Source organism: Oncorhynchus mykiss, chromosome 3 (genome assembly GCF_013265735.2).
Source record: "Oncorhynchus mykiss isolate Arlee chromosome 3, USDA_OmykA_1.1, whole genome shotgun sequence".
Classification (NCBI taxonomy): Eukaryota; Metazoa; Chordata; class Actinopteri; order Salmoniformes; family Salmonidae; genus Oncorhynchus; species Oncorhynchus mykiss.
Genome location: NC_048567.1, coordinates 18,337,996 through 18,359,019, shown reverse-complemented (window position 1 = coordinate 18,359,019; position 21,024 = coordinate 18,337,996). Strand labels below are relative to the sequence as shown.

General features: G+C 40.2%; 3 protein-coding genes across 6 annotated transcripts; 1 reads left to right on the top strand and 2 right to left on the bottom strand.

The window, feature by feature from the left end:
- The first annotated feature begins 5 nt into the window (after positions 1–5).
- Positions 6–5,499, top strand: LOC110511626 (actin-binding Rho-activating protein-like). 2 transcript variants are annotated; one of them, XM_021592469.2, is made up of 2 exons: positions 6–265; positions 4,141–5,499. In XM_021592469.2, the coding sequence occupies exon 2, from the start codon at positions 4,205–4,207 to the stop codon at positions 4,718–4,720; it is 516 nt and encodes a 171-aa protein (XP_021448144.2). In that variant the 5' UTR covers positions 6–265; positions 4,141–4,204; the 3' UTR covers positions 4,721–5,499. The 2 variants fall into 2 exon arrangements, with proteins under 2 accessions (XP_021448144.2, XP_021448139.2); XM_021592464.2 differs by having other exon boundaries at positions 8–261.
- Positions 5,500–5,700: 201 nt separating this feature from the next.
- On the bottom strand, positions 5,701–9,395 carry LOC110511644 (histidine triad nucleotide-binding protein 3). Of its 2 annotated transcripts, none has more exons than XM_021592478.2 (5): positions 9,019–9,395; positions 8,590–8,707; positions 8,383–8,449; positions 7,704–7,830; positions 5,701–6,896 (listed from the first exon to the last, which is right to left on the bottom strand). In XM_021592478.2, exons 1-5 carry the CDS (start codon positions 9,154–9,156, stop codon positions 6,849–6,851), a joined length of 498 nt encoding a protein of 165 aa, XP_021448153.2. In that variant the 5' UTR covers positions 9,157–9,395; the 3' UTR covers positions 5,701–6,848. The 2 variants fall into 2 exon arrangements, with proteins under 2 accessions (XP_021448153.2, XP_021448150.2); XM_021592475.2 differs by having other exon boundaries at positions 8,383–8,452; positions 9,019–9,384.
- Positions 9,396–10,174: 779 nt separating this feature from the next.
- On the bottom strand, positions 10,175–15,693 carry LOC110511665 (nuclear receptor coactivator 7). 2 transcript variants are annotated; one of them, XM_021592485.2, is made up of 7 exons: positions 15,558–15,693; positions 14,903–15,020; positions 13,223–13,369; positions 12,698–12,850; positions 12,456–12,551; positions 12,185–12,258; positions 10,175–11,791 (listed from the first exon to the last, which is right to left on the bottom strand). In XM_021592485.2, the coding sequence occupies exons 1-7, from the start codon at positions 15,581–15,583 to the stop codon at positions 11,656–11,658; spliced, it is 750 nt and encodes a 249-aa protein (XP_021448160.2). In that variant the 5' UTR covers positions 15,584–15,693; the 3' UTR covers positions 10,175–11,655. The 2 variants fall into 2 exon arrangements, with proteins under 2 accessions (XP_021448160.2, XP_021448163.2); XM_021592488.2 differs by lacking the exons at positions 14,903–15,020; positions 15,558–15,693 and adding an exon at positions 14,093–14,297.
- Between the last annotated feature and the right edge of the window lie 5,331 nt (positions 15,694–21,024).

The following is a 21,024-nucleotide window of genomic DNA, read 5'->3' as shown; positions in this document are numbered from 1 at the left end:
CCACATTGTCATTGGCTACTTTGGATGCCGATCAGTGTTTTTCACTGCAGGTAGAAAAATAATCCGATTCAGCACTGTTCTAATGTAAAGTTCCATAGCATGGATACAATGTTGCTAACATACACATGTTCCTCCGGCTATGTCAGTGTTCGTGACAAGAAGTGTAAGATACCTAAAATTCGACACGGACAGAAGAAGAAAATCTCGGAATAAGCAATACATCGATTTTGACATTGTTGCAGTGACACTTGTCACCTTACCGTATGTATGTCACTTTCAGTTTACAGATGTGTGCTCACCTTGCATTCCTAGATTTCTTGTAATGTAACATTTATTTGTGCGAGATAAATTAAATGTTTTTCATGTCTGGAACAGGAGCCTAACAATCTGAAGGGGCACAAAGTAAGTGAGGATGGCAGAGGGGTGGTCCCATTCCTGAAATTGGCAAATTTAGTCTGAAAAAATATGTATATTCTTCTGCATATCTAAGCATACCTCTTGAGCTTATTTTTTTTTAAGAAACTAAATATGCTTCTCTGCATCTCTACTAAAGTCTAGGTAAAATATTCAAAGGAATGTGGGTCTTATTCAGTACATTTAGTAATTGCTAGCTTTTCAAAAGACTACCAACCTTGCCAGCAGGCTTGCCAACTAAGATAGTTAGACAAGCTAGCTACTCTAGCTTGATAAATAGCCTGAAATAGCTTCTTGGTAGCTAGTTATGAGGTTGGGAGATTGGGAACCTATCTGGACTAGCTATAGCCAACTTCATAAAATTGCTACAGTAGGTGGCTAGTAGTATTATTGAGAAACAACAAAAGATTTAACAAAAAATGTAAATAATATATACACACTGAATACAAATATAAACACAACGTGCAACCATTACAAAGATTTTACTGAGTTACTAGTCATAGATACCTTCAAAATAAAAGTAGGGGCGTGGATCAGAAAACCAATCAGTATCTGGTGTGACCACCATTTACCTCAAGCAGCGCAACACATCTCCTTCTTAAAGAGTTGATCAGGCAGATTGTGGCCTGTGGAATGTTGTCCCACTCCTCTTCAATGGCTGGGCGAAGTTGATGGATATTGGTGGGAACTGAAACACACTGTCATACACATCAATCCAGAGCATCCCAAACATGCTCAGTGGGTGACAGGTCTGGTGAGTATGCAGGCCATGGAAGAATTGGGACATTTTCAGCTTCCAGAAATTGTGTACAGATCTTTGCGTCATGGGGCCGTGCATTATCATGCTGAAACATGAGGTGATGGCGACAGATGAATGACACAATGGGCCTCAGGATTTCGTCACGGTATCACTGTGCATTCAAATTGCCACCGATAAAATGCAATTGTGTTAGTTGTCCATAGCTTATGCTATGAAATGGAGAAAGGAGAAATTCTCACTAAGAGGTACAGTATAAGTCAAAAGTTTGGACACACCTACTCATTCAAGGGTTTTTCTTTAATTTAACTATTTTCGACATTGTATACTAATAGTGAAGACATCAGAACTATGAAATAACACATATGGAATCATGTGGTAACCAAAAAAGTGTTAAACAAATCAAAATATATTTTATATTTGAGATTCTTCAAAGTAGCCACCCTTTGCCTTGATGACAGCTTTGCAAACTCTTAACATTCTCAGCCACCAATTGTGCAAGTTCTCCCACGTAATTTTCATCATAGTTACACTTCAACTATGACAGACAACATGAGAAGAAAAAAAATCCAGAAAATCACATTGTAGGATTTGTAATGAATTTATTTGCAAATTATGGTGGAAAATAAGTATTTGGCCAATAACAAAAGTTTATCTCAATACTTTGTTATATACCCTTTGTTGGCAATGACAGAGGTCAAATGTTTTCTGTAAGTCTTCACAAGGTTTTCACACACTATTGCTGATATTTTGGCCCATTCCTCCATGCGGATTTCCTCTAGAGCAGTGATGTTTTGGGGCTGTTGCTGGGCAACACAGACTTTCAACTCCCTCCAAAGATTTTCTATGGGGTTGAGATCTGGAGACTGGCTAGGCCACTCCAGGACCTTGAAATGCTTCTTACGAAGCCACTCCTTCGTTGCCCGGGCGGTGTGTTTGGGATCATTGTCATGTTGAAAGACCCAGCCACATTTCATCTTCAATGCCCTTGCTGATGGAAGGAGGTTTTCACTCAAAATCTCACGATACATGGCCCCATTCATTCTGTCCTTTACACGGATCAGTCGTCCTGGTCCCTTTGCAGAAAAACAGCCCCAAAGCATGATGTTTCCACCCCCATGCTTCACAGTAGGTATGGTGTTCTTTGGATGCAACTCAGCATTCTTTGTCCTCCAAACACGACGAGTTGAGTTTTTACCAAAAAGTTATATTTTGGTTTCATCTGACCATATGACATTCTCCCAATCTTCTTCTGGATCATCCAAATGCAAACTTCAGACGGTTCTGGACATGTACTGGCTTAAGCAGGGGGACACGTCTGGCACTGTGGGATTTGAGTCCCTGGTGGCGTAGTGTGTTACTGATGGTAGGCTTTGTTACTTTGGTCCCAGCTCTCTGCAGGTCATTCACTAGGTCCCCCCGTGTGGTTCTGGGATTTTTACTCACCGTTCTTGTAATAATTTTGACCCCACGGGTGAGATCTTGCGTGGAGCCCCAGATCAAGGGAGATTATCAGTGGTCTTGTATGTCTTCCATTTCCTAATAATTGCTCCCACAGTTGATTTCTTCAAACCAAGCTGCTTACCTATTGCAGATTCAGTCTTCCCAGCCTGGTGCAGGTCTACAATTTTGTTTCTGGTGTCCTTTGACAGCTCTTTGGTCTTGGCCATAGTGGAGTTTGGAGTGTGACTGTTTGAGGTTGTGGACAGGTGTCTTTTATACTGATAACAAGTTCAAACAGGTGCCATTAATACAGGTAACGAGTGGAGGACAGGGGAGCCTCTTAAAGAACAAGTTACAGGTCTGTGAGAGCCAGAAATCTTGCTTGTTTGTAGGTGACCAAATACTTTTTTCCCACCATAATTTGCAAATAAATAAATAAAAAATCCTACAATGTGATTTTCTGGATTTTTTTTCTCATTTTGTCTGTCATAGTTGAAGTGTACCTATGATGAAAATTACAGGCCTCTCTCATATTTTTAAGTGGGAGAACTTGCACAATTGGTGGCTGACTAAATACTTTTTTGCCCCACTGTATTTGGGCTGCAATTTCTGAGGCTGGTAACTCTAATGAACTTATCCTCTGCTTCAGAGGTAACTCTGGGTCTTCCTTTCCTGTGGCGGTCCTCATGAGAGCCAGTTTCATCATAGCACTTGATGGTTTTTGCAGCCGCACTGACTGAACTTCTTGTCTTAAAGTAATGATGGACTGTTGTTTGTTTCTCTTTGCTTATTTGAGCTGTTCTTGCCATAATATGGACTTGGTCTTTTACCAAATAGGGCTATCTTCTGTATACCACCCCTACATTGTCACAACACAACTGATTGGCTCAACACATTAAGAAGGAAAGAAATTCCACAAATGACCTTTTAACAACGCACACCTGTTAATTGAAATGCATTCCAGGTGACTACCTCATGAAGCTGGTTGAGAGAATGTCAAGAGTGTTTAAAGCTGTCATCAAGGCAAAGGGTGGCTACTTTGAAGAATCTCAAATATAACATATATTTTTATTTGTTTTTTGGTTACTACATAATTCCATGTGTTATTTCATAGTGTTGATATCTTCACTATTTTTCTACAATGTAGAACATTTAAAAATAAAGAAAAAACGTGAAATTAGTAGGTGTGTCCAAACTTTTGACTGGTACTGTATATATATATTTTTTTTAATTACATGACAAATTTGAGGGGGCACGTGCCTCTGTGCATCCTATGGGCATGATACCTCTGATCTGGAAGAACTCTCACCTTCATCAGAGCATTAGTAGGATGACCTGTTATTATAACTTTATTATAACTAATATAGTTTACCATAACTTTATTCAGGGTGTAATTAATGGTTTAAATAGGCTATTTCTGAGGATTAATTTGTGTCTTCATAAATTAGAAATAGGCCTAGGCTACCATACAGACATGTAATTGTGCTCTCAACAGTTGGTAATTGAAACTTTTATTACACCCACAGAAAAGGAACTATGCCTAAAAGTGGACAAACCACTTAATACGTACAAGACATCTGAAACACCACCATGGAGAACAACGATGCACCTGTCGAGTTTAACGATGACAGGACAGTGTGTGTGACGTCAGTGAAAGGGTTAAAGGAGAACTGGCAGAGATGGTCCAATAAGCACCAGGAGTACCAGAAACACAACCCCTTCAGTAACAACCGGGGGGCTATGGTGAATGTGACTGCCCAGCAGCAGAGGCTCCAACGGGACCAGGATGGCTACGGGAGGCCCCTGGAGGGCTCCTTGACAGAGCAGAGGGGCAGGGACGCCCACGTCCACATCACCCGGGAGGTGGAGGAGCTCTGCCAGATGATCAGGGACATCGGGGAAAGCCGTGGCGGTGGGGACGGAGGCAGCGAGGAGAGACCTGTGGTGACAGTGGAGTTTGGGAAGCTGTTTGAGCACTATGTGAACATCTCCAACAAGGTGGTGGGGATCCTGCTGAGGGCCAGAAAACAAGGCCTGGTCAGCTTTGAAGGGGAGATGTTGTGGCAGGGACAGGATGACCGGGTCCTCATCACACTGCTACAGTGACCAGGATGAAATGACAGGGTCGCCATTATGCTGCTTCAGTGACCAGGTTTATGCAGCCGACGGACAAGACAGTAACCAAGGCCCTGTCCAGAAACATCCCCTAGCCCTTTAGGCATTTGTGTAGTTGTGAAAGGATTGGCTAGGTCTAAGCAATATGGTGAAAATTACATTAGGTAGCAAGGTGCAGCAACACCTATCCAATTCTTTTAGGTTTACACCTGCACCTAGCAAGGGTAGTTGTTTCTGGGCAGGGCCCAAGAGAACTAACCTGTGGCAGCAGTGACATGCAATATGGTGCTGTAGGATGAACCTGAGCTTATTGGCCTGAATGGACTTTGCGTTGCATTCCCAGTTACACCAGTACACTAATCTACACAGCGTTTACAATGTTCCTTAGCAATCTTTGTAATTAGACAGAGGAAAGGTGTGCTTTCTATGGCACAAATACAACACACTGACACTGTAGGCTTATGTTAGAAATCCTGGAAGGAGGCTATGAAACTGTATACATGGTTGACAATGTAGCAAAATGCATCACAATTATATTTACATTCAGGAGAAATAGCACATCACTTTTTGATCCACTGGCATTTGTGGAATTCACACTGTACTATATGCACATTGTTCAACCTAACAAGGGTTGTTTGAGGAATGCTTTTTCAGCTACTTGCACTTATGAAATATACTGTAACACTTGACTAATTTGAAAAATAATTACTGTATTCCAAACATGTTTGTTTAGAAAGGAAAGCACTGATGTTTATCAATAAAGTCTTCCAAAAAAATCAACAGACTAATTCATGATAAATTGCATTAGAATGACAGGTAACACTTTATTTAAAGCCTGCATAACATACTGTTTAATAAAGGCATTAGAAAGGGTCATATTAAGTCATACTGCCTAAGTCATACTGCATACTTTACAGTAAGTGTTACTGAATGATGTTTCCCATTAATAAGAGACCAGGAAGGAAATCTGATACACTTGGAGGCAGCAATGCATCATTTATTTAACCATGAACCACCATTATTATTTTACAGCGACACGTCAACCAATAAATACAAACACATGACGCTCTTAATTTCATGCAGCAGCATACACTAAACATACATTACTTTGTTGAGTCTTCCATTGGGCTGTAGTGCATAACAAAATTAAGAATCACTCGCCAACATTCATAATAAAATAACACAATTAATGCAGAGTATTGTGTTAACAGAATGTGACTAAAGAAACAATTGTTTATGGATGACTGAGCTCCTATTATGCATCTTGATGAATAAGTAATGTAGGTATTATTCAGTGAATATATTAAACCTCCACACTCCAGTGTACACTTCCATTTTACTCTTTGATCGTGTATGATTGAATACCATTCATGCAAAACAGTTGCTTTTCTGACCACTTGACTGAGGCCTAAAAGAGCTCATACTTCTCATCATATTTCTCCGCTTTCAGTTATTATACCTCATAATACGGGATACTGTTGACAGTGACTGCATCGCAAATGGCACACTATTCATTACACTACTTTTGAGCCCTATAGGAAAAGGTGCCATTTGGGATGCCAGCCAGTGGCACAATGCACATGCATTAGACATCTTTATCAAAGGTATCCTGCAATGAGACTTACTGTAGGTTTCCCAGTCCCAATACATCCCATTCTCAGGTCTCCTGGTTATGATCACTTAGGAATGCCTTTACGTTACTAATCATTCTTTACATTAATACTAGAGCCTAAACACAAACATGTATCACTTTTGATATCTTTCTATACCAACAGAAATTGACCCCAAAATCATTCCAGTCATTACTATTTAATATTCTGTGGTAAAAAATAAAGAGTAACTATTGGTCATTTTCAAAAAAATTAAATTAAATTAAAATAACAAGTAAGGAAAACACATTTGGCTTAATTTCTGATTTGGCTGTTCAGCTTGATACTAGAATTAAAAACCTTAGTTGAGTTGATTTGAATCATCATCACTAGTCTCACTGTAACCTGCTGGGGAGTACAGTACACTCACACAGAGAACCACGGAGGGAGACCAGACCTGACCTGCTCACTTCACTACTAGTAAGGTAACCCCGTTTCTCACTGGACCAGCCCAGACTGCAACCCACTCCTCAGTTGGTCTCTCCCTTAGAGTTCAGCTGCTGAATCAACTGGTCAGCCTGCAGGAGACAAACACAAATAGTACAAGAATAAATAAAATGACAAGTCATGGCTTCTTCATGTCTTTTTGATGTCTGAATTGCCAGTCCATTGTCATGCTCATGTATTGAATCTAAAGGTAGAAAAACAAAGGCTCTTGCATGAGGTGCATGCCTGCAAACCAACCTGATGGGAATAGACTGATAGAAGTGAGTGTCCCTGACATACTGTATAGATGGCCATCCTTTAACCTGGGAAGACCCATATACACACTGAAGGCAGACACAGGAAAAAAAAAACAGGTTTCCTAGTCCAGTGTATTTGGGGCTTTAGTCACCTTACTTCATCCCAACAGATTTCCCCAGCCCAGTAGTCTCCACAGGGAGTTAATTGACCATGAAAGCTGGCAGTGATAATGCAGTGAGAGATCAGTGTTGGCTGACTGGCTCTTAACAGATGACACACAGTCAGAGTGGCAGAAAATAGCTGCTGGAACAGTGAGGAACAATGGAGCTGTTCATCAGCTGCCAATCTAGAATGTCTAACTATGTTTTTTTTTTTTTAAAGAGCCCTCTTTCCCAAACACAATGCTAACAAGCTACTCTGACAAGTCTAAATGAGTGGAGTTGATGTTTGGGAAATTATTGTTCTATCCCGACTTTGGTACTGTACGAACACTGAACTCAATAGGTGGATAATATTATCACAGAACAGACTTTTTATTTGATTTATTTCACCTTTATCTAACAATGTGGGGGGAATTGTGAAACATTTATCACAAATTCTGACAGCTACCGTACTACAATGGCCATTTGAAAGAGACTTACAGTGACAAACCAATAAGAGTTGGGTCTGTAGAAGAGGCGGGACATGAAGCCCATCTGACTGGCAGGTGACAACACATGTAGGTGCAGGTGAGAGACAGAACAGAATGGGGGCCAGTGGAAGCCAAACCTGTAGAAAAAAAATTACAATAATTGTCTGCTTCTTTGTCTCTGCATGATCTGCTATGACAACAGCAACATGTTCAAAATGCTAAATTCTACAGACTGCTGAATGTGATTTGCCATTGTATGCCATTTCATAAAGTCAAACCAATCAACTATGCATGTATAGCAAAAATAAATAAATTGGCCTTTACAATTGGAGCCACTTGTTAAAAGGGCCGGGACGATACCAGTATAGCGGCTCTCGTCAGTATCATGGCAAAGAAACAAACACACAACACGGATTTAACTTACTTTGGAAAACAGCCCTAATGTTGGAAACAGACATTATGTCATCATCTAGTCACATTTGTTCATTTTTCAGGCTATATCATACAATAGTTTGCATACAGCAGGTTTTTAAAGAACCAAAGAGCTGTCTGCTTTCTATTAATTTTTTTCCCCCATGGAAAACATCTCAATACGGGTATTGTCACAGCCCTAATAACATCTGAAGATTGAAAAACACTCCTTCATTTGAATCATGTGACATTGACTGGAGAGAATGTTGTGGTCATACCTAACGTCACTGAGGTCTAAGACATTGTTCTTCTGAAGGATCTCCATCCCTATCTCCACCATCTTCTCTACTGATCACAGACACAGCAGGATAATCAGTTAACGTTAACACACACACATAATCAGTTAACGTTAACACACACACACACACACACACACACACACACACACACACACACACACACACACACACTTTAAAGTTGCATACCTAATGACACATGCTCTTTACTGAGTGATTTACAGTTTCCAACATGTCTCGTTGGCACAACCAGGTAATGATGGGGAGCTCCAGGCTTGATGTCCCTGAAGCAAGAGACCTCCTCGTCCTGTCGTGCAAACGAAGTCAAACACATGGGGTGGTCACTAGTTGGTTCAGCTAGGACGTCAATCACAATCAGCATTGTTTTCAGTTTGGAAGCTAACCTGTCTAAAAACTATTTTTGGGATCATTAATGTATATTGTTTCCACATAGCTATGGAAATATGATAATGGATTAGCTCAAATGAGCTGTCGTTAACTGTCAGTGGTAATCAACGTCGCTGTTTTCTGACAGCTAAACTAGCCAGCTAACGACGTTAGTTAACGTAACGTTAGCCTAGCTAGCTAGTTTAGTGTCAATAATTCCCTCATACTTACAACATGAAGAATCTCCGTGCCCATCTCATTGTTGACAACCTTGCAGAATATGCATTTCTTGTCGTATCCTTCGCCTTGACCTTGGTTTATTTTAGAAATATATACATTTGCAGGTTCAGAACCCTCGTTGGTTGCCATATTTATTGATCGACACTAGTTACCACAGCCACAAAGTCATAAACCCCGCCCATTTCAACAATGTATTTAAAATGCGATTTTAAACCTAACCTTATCTCTAACCTTAACCACCCTGCTAACCTTATGCCTAGCCAATTTCCACTTTGTGGCTGTGGTAATTAGTGGAAATCATATTGTCGAAGGAACACAAGTGGATCAAGCGCTTATCGTTGGTGAGTCGAAAGGTAAAGCAAACAATTACCCAACTTGGTAGTGCGAATGTCCACCTGCAGGTGGCAGTGAAACACCTCTCTCACTGAATCGTCTAGATAAAATATTTACATTTTGGTCATTTAACAGATATGCTTTTCTATTTTCTGCCTCTTCTTCAACATGTATATGTCAATGCTACGGTTATATTGCATTGTTGTATTTGCCTAAATTATTTAAAGATGGGATTTTTTAAGCCGTTTTCGTGACCTAGGAAAATAACGATAAAGATTAACTTCTCGATTTTTTTTTTACTGGTCATAGCCTATAACTTAAAAAAAAATCTAACTCCTCCTTACTGTTTACAGTAATAAAGATGGGCTCAACTTAGGTATTTTGTATCTTATTAGGATCCCCATTAGCTGTTGTGAAAGTACATTAGGCTGCATCCTATGTAGGCCTTGCTTTTGAGATTGCAGGTGTAATTTTCATTAAGCAAACATACTTTCTTTGACAGTACAGCAACATGTAAATTAATGCTGTGACATTTTATAATTTCTTTCAAAACCAATCATACGATGAGTGATTACTGATGTGGCCTTAGGCTACCTATTGCTAGCTTAATTTCAACATACAGAAATGACTGGGCATCTAGCATGATCATTCAAAATACTGGGTAAATCTAAAACATGTCATATGTCCTTTTGTTATCATGAATCTTGCTTTTATATTGTTGTTGATGAGATTACTATTAGTATTACTATTTCAGGCAATGATGCTTATTGATCTGAAAACAATCCGTCACATAATCACACAAGTTTAAAGCACATTTTTTGTCACCTGGAAATGCAGAATTTTAATAAGGAGCCATTAACAGTGCCAGCACTGTACAGCACACATACAGAAAAACAAAACAAAATACTTCACTGGATAACATTTCTTTAAATATATCTGTATCTTTTTTTTATAGCAAATATAAAAAACAAAGGAATGTGAAAAAGACGCCAAACTAAAACAATTGGTCCATCTTATATCCTGTTTCTTTCTTTTAAACAAATGTCATTATTCTCTTTTAGAAATGTAAGAAAACATTTAACATGGATTTAAACCCATACCTTTAGTACAAACCATTAGAGGCCACTTTTAGCAGCTCTAAGAGACAGTACTCTGCCGTGGCTGTTTCTAGACCTGAGTGTTGTGTGTGTGAGGAATCCCTACGGGGCATCTGATGTTGTACCCTTGTAACACAGACACAGAAATAAATACAAAATAGTTGGGTAGTACAGTAGTGTGTTCATCTTAGCCTCTATAAAGTTTAAAGCTTATGAGGAAATTGTAATGAAAATAGGATATTACTCTAAAATGGGCTTTGGTTTGTAAATGCTGTCCATAACAAAGGATTGATGGAGGGTTTACAGCTTAGATGTCTAGAACCAGTTGTAATGCTCGTATTGGACAGAGCTTGTTCAGTAGCAGGTATTGAGCAGCAAACAGTAGGACACTGTATAAACAGCCTGTCTATCTCTCACCATACAATCCTCAGTTAACCAGGCAAAACACAGATACAACCTGAGTTAATGCTGGTATAATAGGTTACGCGCTGGTAAAACACAGGTAAAACCAGCCTAAAAGTCATTAGACCAGGTTTTACACGTGACAAACCCAGGGGTGAATGACTGCCCCCTCTCATTCAAGGCCAACCACAGTACTGCAGGCATTATTTGCCAAACACAGAATCCCCAGTACAGTGAATGGGAAGATGGTAATCTTCATGGTCAATCTTCGTATAAATATAATAACAAATAAAAACAAAAATGTCTTATTACCCCAGATGTATGTGCTTAAACCGATTATTTTAAAATCGCACACAGAAGAAGTTACTATCATAATTTAGTAGCTAATGGCAGCATGCCCCATTCTGCCTTTAACATGAAATACTCAATGAGATGGGGCAGCACTGAACTAGCCTGCAACGTCACATCCTGGAGTAGCTCAAACTAGCATGTAATGCCTACGTAAATCTCCCACATGAGACGCCATCTTAATGGACTTCCTTGGCTTCAAATGCACTATTGAGTTTTCACATAGGAATGACTGGTGTCACGTGATCGATGGCGTTGTCCATTCATATATACAGTCATTGGACAAACCAAGCTTACTATATTAAGCTTACTGTACTTTAACAGCTTGAACACAGGCTAAACCTCACTGAACACAAGTAAAGCCATGTTGTAAACCATAGATAGACATGGCTCTGGCTTTTTTCTCTTTCTCTTTTCCGCTTCTGAGTCTCTCAGCGTCTCGCTCTGTTTACTGGACAGTCCAGACCTCCAGGTCCTGCACTGTGAAGTCTTGCTGGGTGGACAGGGGCTGGTTGTTGAAGGTGTGACATGGGAAGCTGGCACCGTAGTACAGATCAGCATCCAGCCACAGGCCAAAAAGCCCCCTAGAGGTCAACAAGAGAAAGATACAGTGGGGCAAAGAAGTATTTAGTCAGCCACCAATTGTGCAAGTTCTCCCACTTAAAAAGATGAGAGAGGCCTGTAATTTTCTCATAGGTACACTTCAACTATGACAGACAAAATGAGAGAAAAAAAATCTAGAAAATCACATTGTAGGATTTTTAATTAAATTATTTGCAAATTATGGTGGAGGACTTGCATAATTGGTGGCTGACTAAATACTTTTTTGCCCCACTGTATATATCAGACCAGAGCCAAAGGATGCGGTTTAGCCAATCTGATCTGTAGACATCAATGAGTTTGTGGAAGCTAACTAGATTTACTTTTAGATGATAAAGGCTTCGGTATTTCTGATAAAGAAAATTCTGAACACTTACCCTCCTCCACCAATCTGTAGAGAGTCCATATGGCCCCTGATGAAGTAAGAGTTCTCACCACTCCACCTGTAGGCCTGTGTGAAGAGAGAGGTGTCAGATTAACTCCACCCATCACGACAGTCAAGAGACAGCCTATTAACTACAACGACAGGGGCTGTATCTGAAATGACACCCTATTCCCTATAGTACAAAGGTAAGCTCTGGTCAAATGTATATAGTGAATAGGATGCCATTTTGGACAAGCCGTGCACACAACAGTATGCAATGTTACCTTAAATGCAGGGTCGAAGCTGTAGACAAAAGTCTCTCCTGTTCCGTAGCAACAGTCACTCACTCTGAAGGGATGGGAGGAGAAGGCACCAAACACCTGAGAGAGAGGAAAACAAACCTATTAGCATTTTACTGGGATCGTATGACCCATTCATAATGTAATAACAATGTAATAGCAGTACATGGATGTAACAGTACGTTAAATGTCAGTCATATAGAACAGTGCGTTGTTGAGATGTCTACCTTTTTTTCCATGTCTTTGATGACCAGAAGCACAGGACTGTCGATGTGGGCCATTTGCCTGTACAGAGTCTTCAGGCTGGTGCCATGAATGGCTGTGCTGTAGACCAGGTTCCATGGATACCCCTGTGTCCTTGCTGGTATGTGATTGGCTAGCTGTGGGTTTCAGAAACAGAGGATGAGATGGATGATGAGAAAATATCCCATTTAAATTCACATGTCAAAGCTGTGTAATGCTGATATGAGTATGTGCACTTTATTTTCCAGGAACTCAGTATAAATTGAAGAACCAAAAAAAAGTCCCATATTTAGCTTTGTACATATCAAACAAACCAAAGCACTATGTTATTCCCATGAGCTGGCTGTGTAGCCTATATAGTGCTGGGAGATGATTGCTTTACTTTTCCTTTACTTCATTAGGTTTATTTGATAAGTACAAAGCACCTTCATCAACATTTCTGTAAACATGCCAGAAGTGACTGTATTAGCCACAGTGTTTTGTTGTAGTGTAGTTTAACAGTAACTCACACTCTCGATGTGTTGGTCGTTGAGGAGCTGGCTGTGGTTTCGGAGAACAGGAAGTATGTCCTCAGGCTCCTCGCCCTCAGAGCGGTTACCCTCCTCTGAGCTGCACACGCTCCATCGAGGCATTACTGAATCGTTCCCTGTGATAATCTGCAAGGAAATAACCACAAACTCTGTTAAGGGGAAAGTTCACCAAAATTACTTATATGTCCCAGGTATTATAATTTTTCACTTTCATGTTCAAATTATCTTCAAGTAACTTTATTAAGGTACAAAATCCATTTCAGTCACTTTGGGATGATTTGGACATGAAATCACAACTCTGTTAAAACACATTCTCCTTTTCGCTCTGTGAGTTTCTCAGCCACATCTCTGTTAAAACACACTCTCTTTTTCTCTCTGTGATTTTCTTAGCCACATCTCTGTTAAAACACACTCTCTTTTTCTCTCTGTGATTTTCTCAGCCACATCTCTGTTAAAACACATTCTCTTTTTCTCTCTGCTGTGAGTTTCTCAGCCACATCTCTGTTAAAACACATTCTCTTTTTCTCTCTGCTGTGAGTTTCTCAGCCACATCTCTGTTAAAACACACTCTCTTTTTCACTCTGTGAGTTTCTCAGCCACATCTCTGTTAAAACACATTCTCTTTTTCTCTCTGCTGTGAGTTTCTCAGCCACATCTCTGTTAAAACACACTCTCTTTTTCACTCTGTGAGTGATTATTATTGCACACCACCCTAAAACTACTCTTCACATATTTGGATCATACTAAAGGTATTTCAAAAAATACAAATAAAAATGGCATTCATACTAGTACATTATCTCACACTAAACATTACAATTCACAAAAATAAGAGTATATTTAGCAACCCACCACTACATATGGCTCCAGACATTTGTTTGCAAAGTAAAGCACCTTGATGTTCTCCTGCATTGGTCTCATGTCTACTAATATTCCTCCCAAACACAACTCATGTATACTAATAATGTAACACAGTTGCCTCAGTATATGATACTGTATGTACCACAGGCACAGGCAAGAGTGTGAACTGATAACCTATACCCAACCATCAAATGCTCTCTCTTACTTCATTCAACTTCCATCCCCCTAAATCTCATTGGCTGATAGCAGACCTGCTTGTGGAAACCGTATTGGCCACCTCAGTTTTGTGTTTCAGATTCCTTTCTCGAAAAACAGGATGGCACTTGTAGTAAACTGAATTATGGGGCATATGTCCATATATGGGGTGTCCGGCAGGTTTGAGCTAACTGTCAAAATATCTCATTGTTGCACTCATGGCAATGAGCCAACAATTCTGTAGCCTGGGTACTAGTCTGTGTCTCCTAACCTTCCACTCCTTGTACTCCGTGCTATTTGCCAAACATGTTTAGCATATGAGAAGAAGTGGCAGGGAGTGGAATGTTAGGAGAAGAAGACTGGTACCCAGGCTAACAAATATGTGCCTTAAAGCTACAATATTTCATAGATATTTCATCACAACAAACCTAACCTAGATGTATAAATGTCAAGTAAAAATAGTTTCAAACTTGCTTAAATCTATTATTTCATACTTGTTTAATTTGTCTAATCCATTCTTTATAATGAGAAACCGCTCTCATTGTTTTAGAGATAGAGGTCGTTGAATGCAATGCCACGTCTTTAGATCCTTGAATCAGAACTCACCTCCCAGTTTATGGCAGCACAGCAGCACAGCACAGCTAGCTCGTATTTCTCCACTACCAGACGGCAGGGATGCTTGTGGTGTCTCGTTTTGTTGTCCTTGGTTTGGATCAGTTCAACCCTGAGGAGGCAATCACATACATCAATATATTGTTTATGTACTTTAAATTATGTAATACGTTTCACCAAAAACCCACACACTCCTCTGAAATATGATTGAAACACAATCTAATCTAGCAACCACAAGCCAGAAATCTTTAAACAAGCCTAAAGTGAACCAATTTCTGCATGGAAAAACAAGTCTTTCAGCTACTTTTCAGAAATAGCTCTTAGAGGAAAAAGCTCATTTAGGGTCCAAATGCATGACTACAGCCCATTGGAATGCCACTATCAGATCATACATAGCCTCTGGTCTGCATGAATAATGACTAAAGCACACACAAGACCTGAAGAGGCTGGAGCTGAAGCTGACATAGGCCTAGCTATTTTCCCGATCAAGAAAACCCCCAAAAGCTGCAATACCAAAATCGCTCCTACTGCCCTTGTTAAATTAAATTTTTAACCTAGCAAAGAAAGGGCAAGATTTGTCTTTACAAACCCCTTATTTCTCAAAATCAAGTGTCCAGGTTTGGTATCCATGGTAAGTATTGTCACTTACTCTTCAAAGCTGTAATTTACTCCCATGCTGAATAGTAGCTGGGGTAGAAAGGAGGAGCAGGAGATGGAAAAGGAGGTGAAGAAGAGAGGATGATATGGTGAAAATTAGAGCGGATTGTCTGGAGGCTCAGTGCTTTAACAGCATGTCTACCCCATCTCAGCCATCAGGCATCTTATACTCCAGCGTTACAGCTTAGATAAGCCCCTTTCACCATAAAACCCTCCCTTAAGGTCCTTCAAGGCCGCCTGACATGGAGGATTTCACAATGGCGTTAGATAGCCTCTGTGACACATTATCTTTACTTGCTACAGTATGCCTCCCTGGGCTGAATCTGGGTCAGAAAATGACAGTGTCAATTCACTGTCGCAGAGACGCTAATTTCCAAACAAATAAAGGTCTGGCTGACAGACACTGTCTTTTTCAATCTGTCTCTTTTCCTGATACTTTTGTTTTATTGCAATCTGCACTTTATTGTGTGAAACACAGCCAGTCCCAATTGACTACCTTCCTTACCCTTCAAGGTGTGCCGATCTGTGAGGTGGAAGCTCCTCCACTACATTGCGTATACCTATCCAGACCCTGTACAGAGTCTTTAAATCTCCAAGAGTTAGTGGTCAAGAGGAAGGGGTAAGGAGCAAATTGGAAACTCTGTCTAAATAAAGCCAGGGGTCACAGAGGAGGCCAAGAGGTTACACAACAGTAGCCAACCATAGGATGGAAGAAATCCATATCAGACTGTGTGGGGGCTGATTATACAGACACACATGGAGGATCGATGGTGTTGCACATTTACATGACTATGTGAAATATATTTTATTGAGTTAAATATAAATGGACAACTTTTCCATGAGTGAAAAACATGAATCACATCCAATTAAAGATCTACTGTAATCTACTGGTACTATATATAAATAAAAAAAATTAGACTGAGCTATCAATCTGGTATAGTGTGTGCCCTTTCCAGGACAATTGCTTAATAGTTACAGTTTGTACTGTACCTGTTAGACAACTTTCACTTGGCAGTGAAGCATCTAGTAGTTGCTTCAACTCTCCTCCAACTCCTGCAAATCCGCTCTCTGCCTCAGCACGTTCCAGATGAGTCATGGGAAAATCCCACATGGACCTGGACATGCTAAATGCATCCTTAGTGCATTTAACTATTAAATGCAACTAATTGAATGGCCGCTTTGGGAGTGTGTACAAAATGCTAATCAGGCAATAAGTATTTAAGGAAAATGTGTATATTTAGATGGGGGATGGGGAAGAAGGCCATGGCATGTCTTTAGTTTGGTTTGCAGTGGTAGACTGCTGTAGACCCTGTTGCAGGCCCTCTATCAGAAGGATGAGGAATTATCATCCAGAATACAAACAGTTTGACACTTCATCAGACCATTATCACAGAGACTTTGACTGGACCTAGGGATATTACATGTAAGAACCACTGAAACGTTGTATAGCGCAACCCCAATCTATGAAACCTATTGATTAAAAAAAACGTACTTGTTTCACACAGATGTTATCATTCCATATTGTGTGTTTTCATGTCAATAGTGGTGCGTATCTGAGTGGTAATAGACAGTAGAAAACATTTCTTTATCACCCCAAACTTGCGTCAGTTAGTCTTACCTGCTGTAAACCGTGTACGTGACGAATAACAGTTGATTTGGGATGGGAGAGCTACAGTAGGGTTCTACAGTAGGGTTCACACATAGGTCACAGACTCTAAAGAGGTGTCAGGGCACTAATAGGATTACTAGGCTACCATGTGAAAACAAAACTGTGAGGAGAATATTGACTGTTCAAAAGGTTTTGAAAGAGTAAACAGCATTCACTGGTAAAGGGCAAAGCTGCAGGTGTCAGCCCTCTTTAAAGATGCCTGATGTCCACCTGTTCACTCACAGATGTTGAGAAAGAGGAACTGCCTTACTGTAAAACAAAACTTTCCTACTATATTTATCATCCTCTGATAGGGAGTTGTCTCTTCCTCCTATATACCCATTTTATGAGGATTGAATGAAATGCAGAAGCACTATCCACCTAAAAGCACACAGCAATTCAACTGTCAAATACAAACAATGACTACATTCATTTGTATGAGATGAAAACGGATTATTTCCTTAGGGAAAGGGGATATCTTCTCAGCTTCACAACTGAATGCATTCAACCGAAATGTGTCTTCCTCATTTAACCCAACCCCTCTGAATCAGAGAGGTGCAGGGCATGCCCTAATTGATGTCATCGGTGCCCGGGGAGCAGTTGTTGTTGGGGTTAACTGCCTTGCTCAAGGGCGGACTGACAGATTTTTCCACATTGTCGGCTCTGGGATTCGAACAAGCAACCTATCGGTTACTGTTTCAACACTAACCGCTAGGCTCCTTCACCAGCCAGAGGTTCCAGTCCAGTCAAACGAACTACATGCAGTAACAAATGCATTTTATTAGCAGCTAAACATGCATAACTCTCTCTCTGATTTTCATGCGTAACCTTTTGCTTTGGGATCAGTACCCATTTAGAGCGTATGCAAAAAGTTTAACATTTGGGCCAAGTGATAAAGTTTGTATTTTTTCTTCAGTAGGCCTTCAGTCGGCCTAAATATAGTTTTGCTGCAGCAATGGGAACACTTTTCATTACAAGTCAACTCTGGGTCCATTATAGAGAGGAGTCACCCTCACCTGTCCTGCTATAAGGCACAAGAGAAGAACTTGTTGGGGTTGAACCAGTTAATTTTGGGTGACATAGAACTGCACGGCTAGTGTCCTAGGCCCCACAGAGCAGCAGTAAAACGACAACAATAGCAGCCACATCCTCCTGACCCGGTTACCTTAAACTCACTCAAATGACACTACACTACATATCTCAATGAGAGATCCAACCACTTTCAGCAGTTATTGAATAAGAGAGTTGACACAAAAGGACCATGATGTAGAGAGCATTCAGATGGCTGTGCAAATAAACTTGGCAATACTGTATTCCTTTTGCCTGGCTGGTTGAACCAGACTTGATAAGTAAAGAGGTAGAATAATGGTGTGGGCAGTGTTCATTCTGGTTCAACTAGGCAAGTAATGATGTATTATCTTAATTTGATCACTCTGTGGTTACAGAGAATTTCCCTTCACCTGAGGAAATTCAAATGTGCCTCTTGATTTACATATATTTACTGAAAACCTGCAGTTTTCTTTCTTTCTCTATCGCTCGCTAAACACTAAAGAACCAGACAGAATAAATGTGCTACTACTGTAGGTCGTACTGCTGTGACATTCAAATGTACATGCAGTTCAACAACCGTTGTTTTACATAGCTTAATAACACAAGATAGATTTTGTTCTCCACTATGCCATAGAAGTGTATATGAAATGCAGCTGTAGGCTACACCTAAACTATAGCCTACTGTAGCCTATCCAAGACTAATTTCCCAATAAAAAATATCACATTTTTAAATAATCAAGTCCTCCTGCTGCAGGATTATTTTACTCCTGTGACGAAACTGGTCAAATGAAGATCTGACACCTGTATTTCTTCCCTTCATACACTAAACCACAGCAAACTGTTCCCATGGAAAAGCAAGTCTGCTGCAGTCAGCATCAAATATACTTGTATTTGTCACATGCTTCATATATATAAATAGTGACATGAGGAAAAAATACACAGTGAATAACGAATAACAAAAACGAGTAAAAATAACATGGCTATGTACAGGGAGTACCAGTACCGAGTCAATGTGCATGGATACGAGATCATTTAAGTAACTATGTAATTACATACAGTGAGTGTACTAAACATTAGGAACACCTTCCTAATATTGAGTTGCACACCCTTTTGCCCTTAGAACAGCCGTAATTCGTCGGGTCATGGACTCTACAAGGTGTCGAAAGCGTTCCACAGGGATGCTGGCCCATGTTCACTCCAATGCTTCCCACAGTTGTGTCAAGCTTTTGGGTGGTGGATCATTCTTGATAAACTGTTGAGTGTGAAAAACCCAATTCTTAACACACTCAAACCCAGTGCACCTGGCACCTACTACCATATCCTGTCCTAAGGCACTTAAATGTTTTTTCTTGTCCATTCACTCTCTGAACGGCGCACATACACAATCCATGTCTCAATGGTCCCAAGGCTTAAACATCTTTCTTTAACCTGTCTCCTCCCCTTCATCTACACTGATTGAAGTGGATTTAACAAGTGACATCAACAATGGTTTATATCTTTCACCTGGATTCATCTGGCCAGTCTATGTCATGGAAAGAGCAGGTGTTCCTTGATGGTAGGGATAATGTGAATAGTTAACAGATAGACAATAGACAGTAGCAGCAGCATATGTGGTGAATGTGAAAGTGTGTATGAGTGTGTTTGTGGTGGCAGTATGTTGTGTGTGTGTGTGTGTGTGTGGGGGGGGGGGGGGGGGGGGGGTTGGTACATAGCATCAGAGCATTACACAAGATGAATAAATGTGTTTATGACCAAGCCAAATCTCAAAGCTCGCTGAGACAGTTTGGTCTGGAAAAAGAATGTCTAAGTAGCTTGTATTCATTTTATTGTCTTATTATTGTTTTTGTCCTATACTCTTTCATGTACAGTGAGTGTCTGTGGGTTTTTCAAAAAGTGCATTATCCCATGTATTATTATTATTATTATTGTACTGTTGGCAAGTAAAGTTTGTACATTTTGGGAAGAGGCCTGGGTAGAATGGGGACAACATATTCTCCTCATGCTATTAGTGTTTATCATATATATGGTCATTATCTGAAATTGAATTTAATAGATGAGAGGGCAATGAGAACAAGAAAGGAATCTAACTTCACTACAGACTGTTCAAATAGATTGCAATTCATCAATACCACATCTCTCTCTCCCGTTATCTCTCACTCTTCCCCTCCTTCTGTCTATATCTAGCAATAATATTATGTCACTGGTGCATTGTCTGGTGTAATGCAGAATAAAATAGGGTTTTATGCTTTTTACCCCTTTTTCTCCCCAATTTCGTGGTATCCAATTGTTGTACTTTAGCTATATTGTATCATCGCTACAACTCCCGTACGGGAAGTTGAAAGTCATGTGTCCACACAACCCAGCCAGCCTCACTGCTTCTTAACACAGCGCGCATCCAACCCGGAAGCCAGCCGCACCAATCAAAACTATCACATTTTATATCAGTACATCTGCAGACCTTTTTATGTGTTTTATGGGTCGTTCTGCCATAAAGTCACCATTTTCTTTTGTTTCAGCGGCCCATAGTATGGAGTGCAGCATTGATACATGAAGGGGGCAAGACAGCATTGTGCCGTGGGAATTAAGGGAAAAAGAGGGCCAGCCTTATCTGCAGGGGACATGCAAGGGGGTTTTACGTAACTGTATTAATATAAAAACAATCATAAAATTCAGTTCAAATTCAGGGCATACACATTAATATCAGTGCCCTCATACACAAAGCGGTCTTTTGACTGGGTTAAGAAACTTAACTTTCATTTTT

Bases quoted from the DNA above. Each gene is read 5' to 3' on its own strand.
- LOC110511626 (XM_021592469.2), top strand. From the start codon at position 4,205: ATGGAGAACAACGATGCACCTGTCGAGTTTAACGATGACAGGACAGTG.
- LOC110511644 (XM_021592475.2), bottom strand. From the start codon at position 9,156: ATGGCAACCAACGAGGGTTCTGAACCTGCAAATGTATATATTTCTAAA. The intron at 8,708-9,018 runs GTAAGTATGAGG...TTTGCACGACAG, and splicing joins GCACGGAGATTCTTCATGTT to GACGAGGAGGTCTCTTGCTT. The intron at 6,897-7,703 runs GTAAGTCTCTTT...TGTCTCCTGCAG, and splicing joins ACTCTTATTGGTTTGTCACT to GCTGACCAGTTGATTCAGCA.
- LOC110511665 (XM_021592485.2), bottom strand. From the start codon at position 15,583: ATGGGAGTAAATTACAGCTTTGAAGA. The intron at 15,021-15,557 runs GTAAGTGACAAT...TTGCCTCCTCAG, and splicing joins GTAAATTACAGCTTTGAAGA to GGTTGAACTGATCCAAACCA. The intron at 12,851-13,222 runs GTGAGTTACTGT...TGAAACCCACAG, and splicing joins ACGACCAACACATCGAGAGT to CTAGCCAATCACATACCAGC.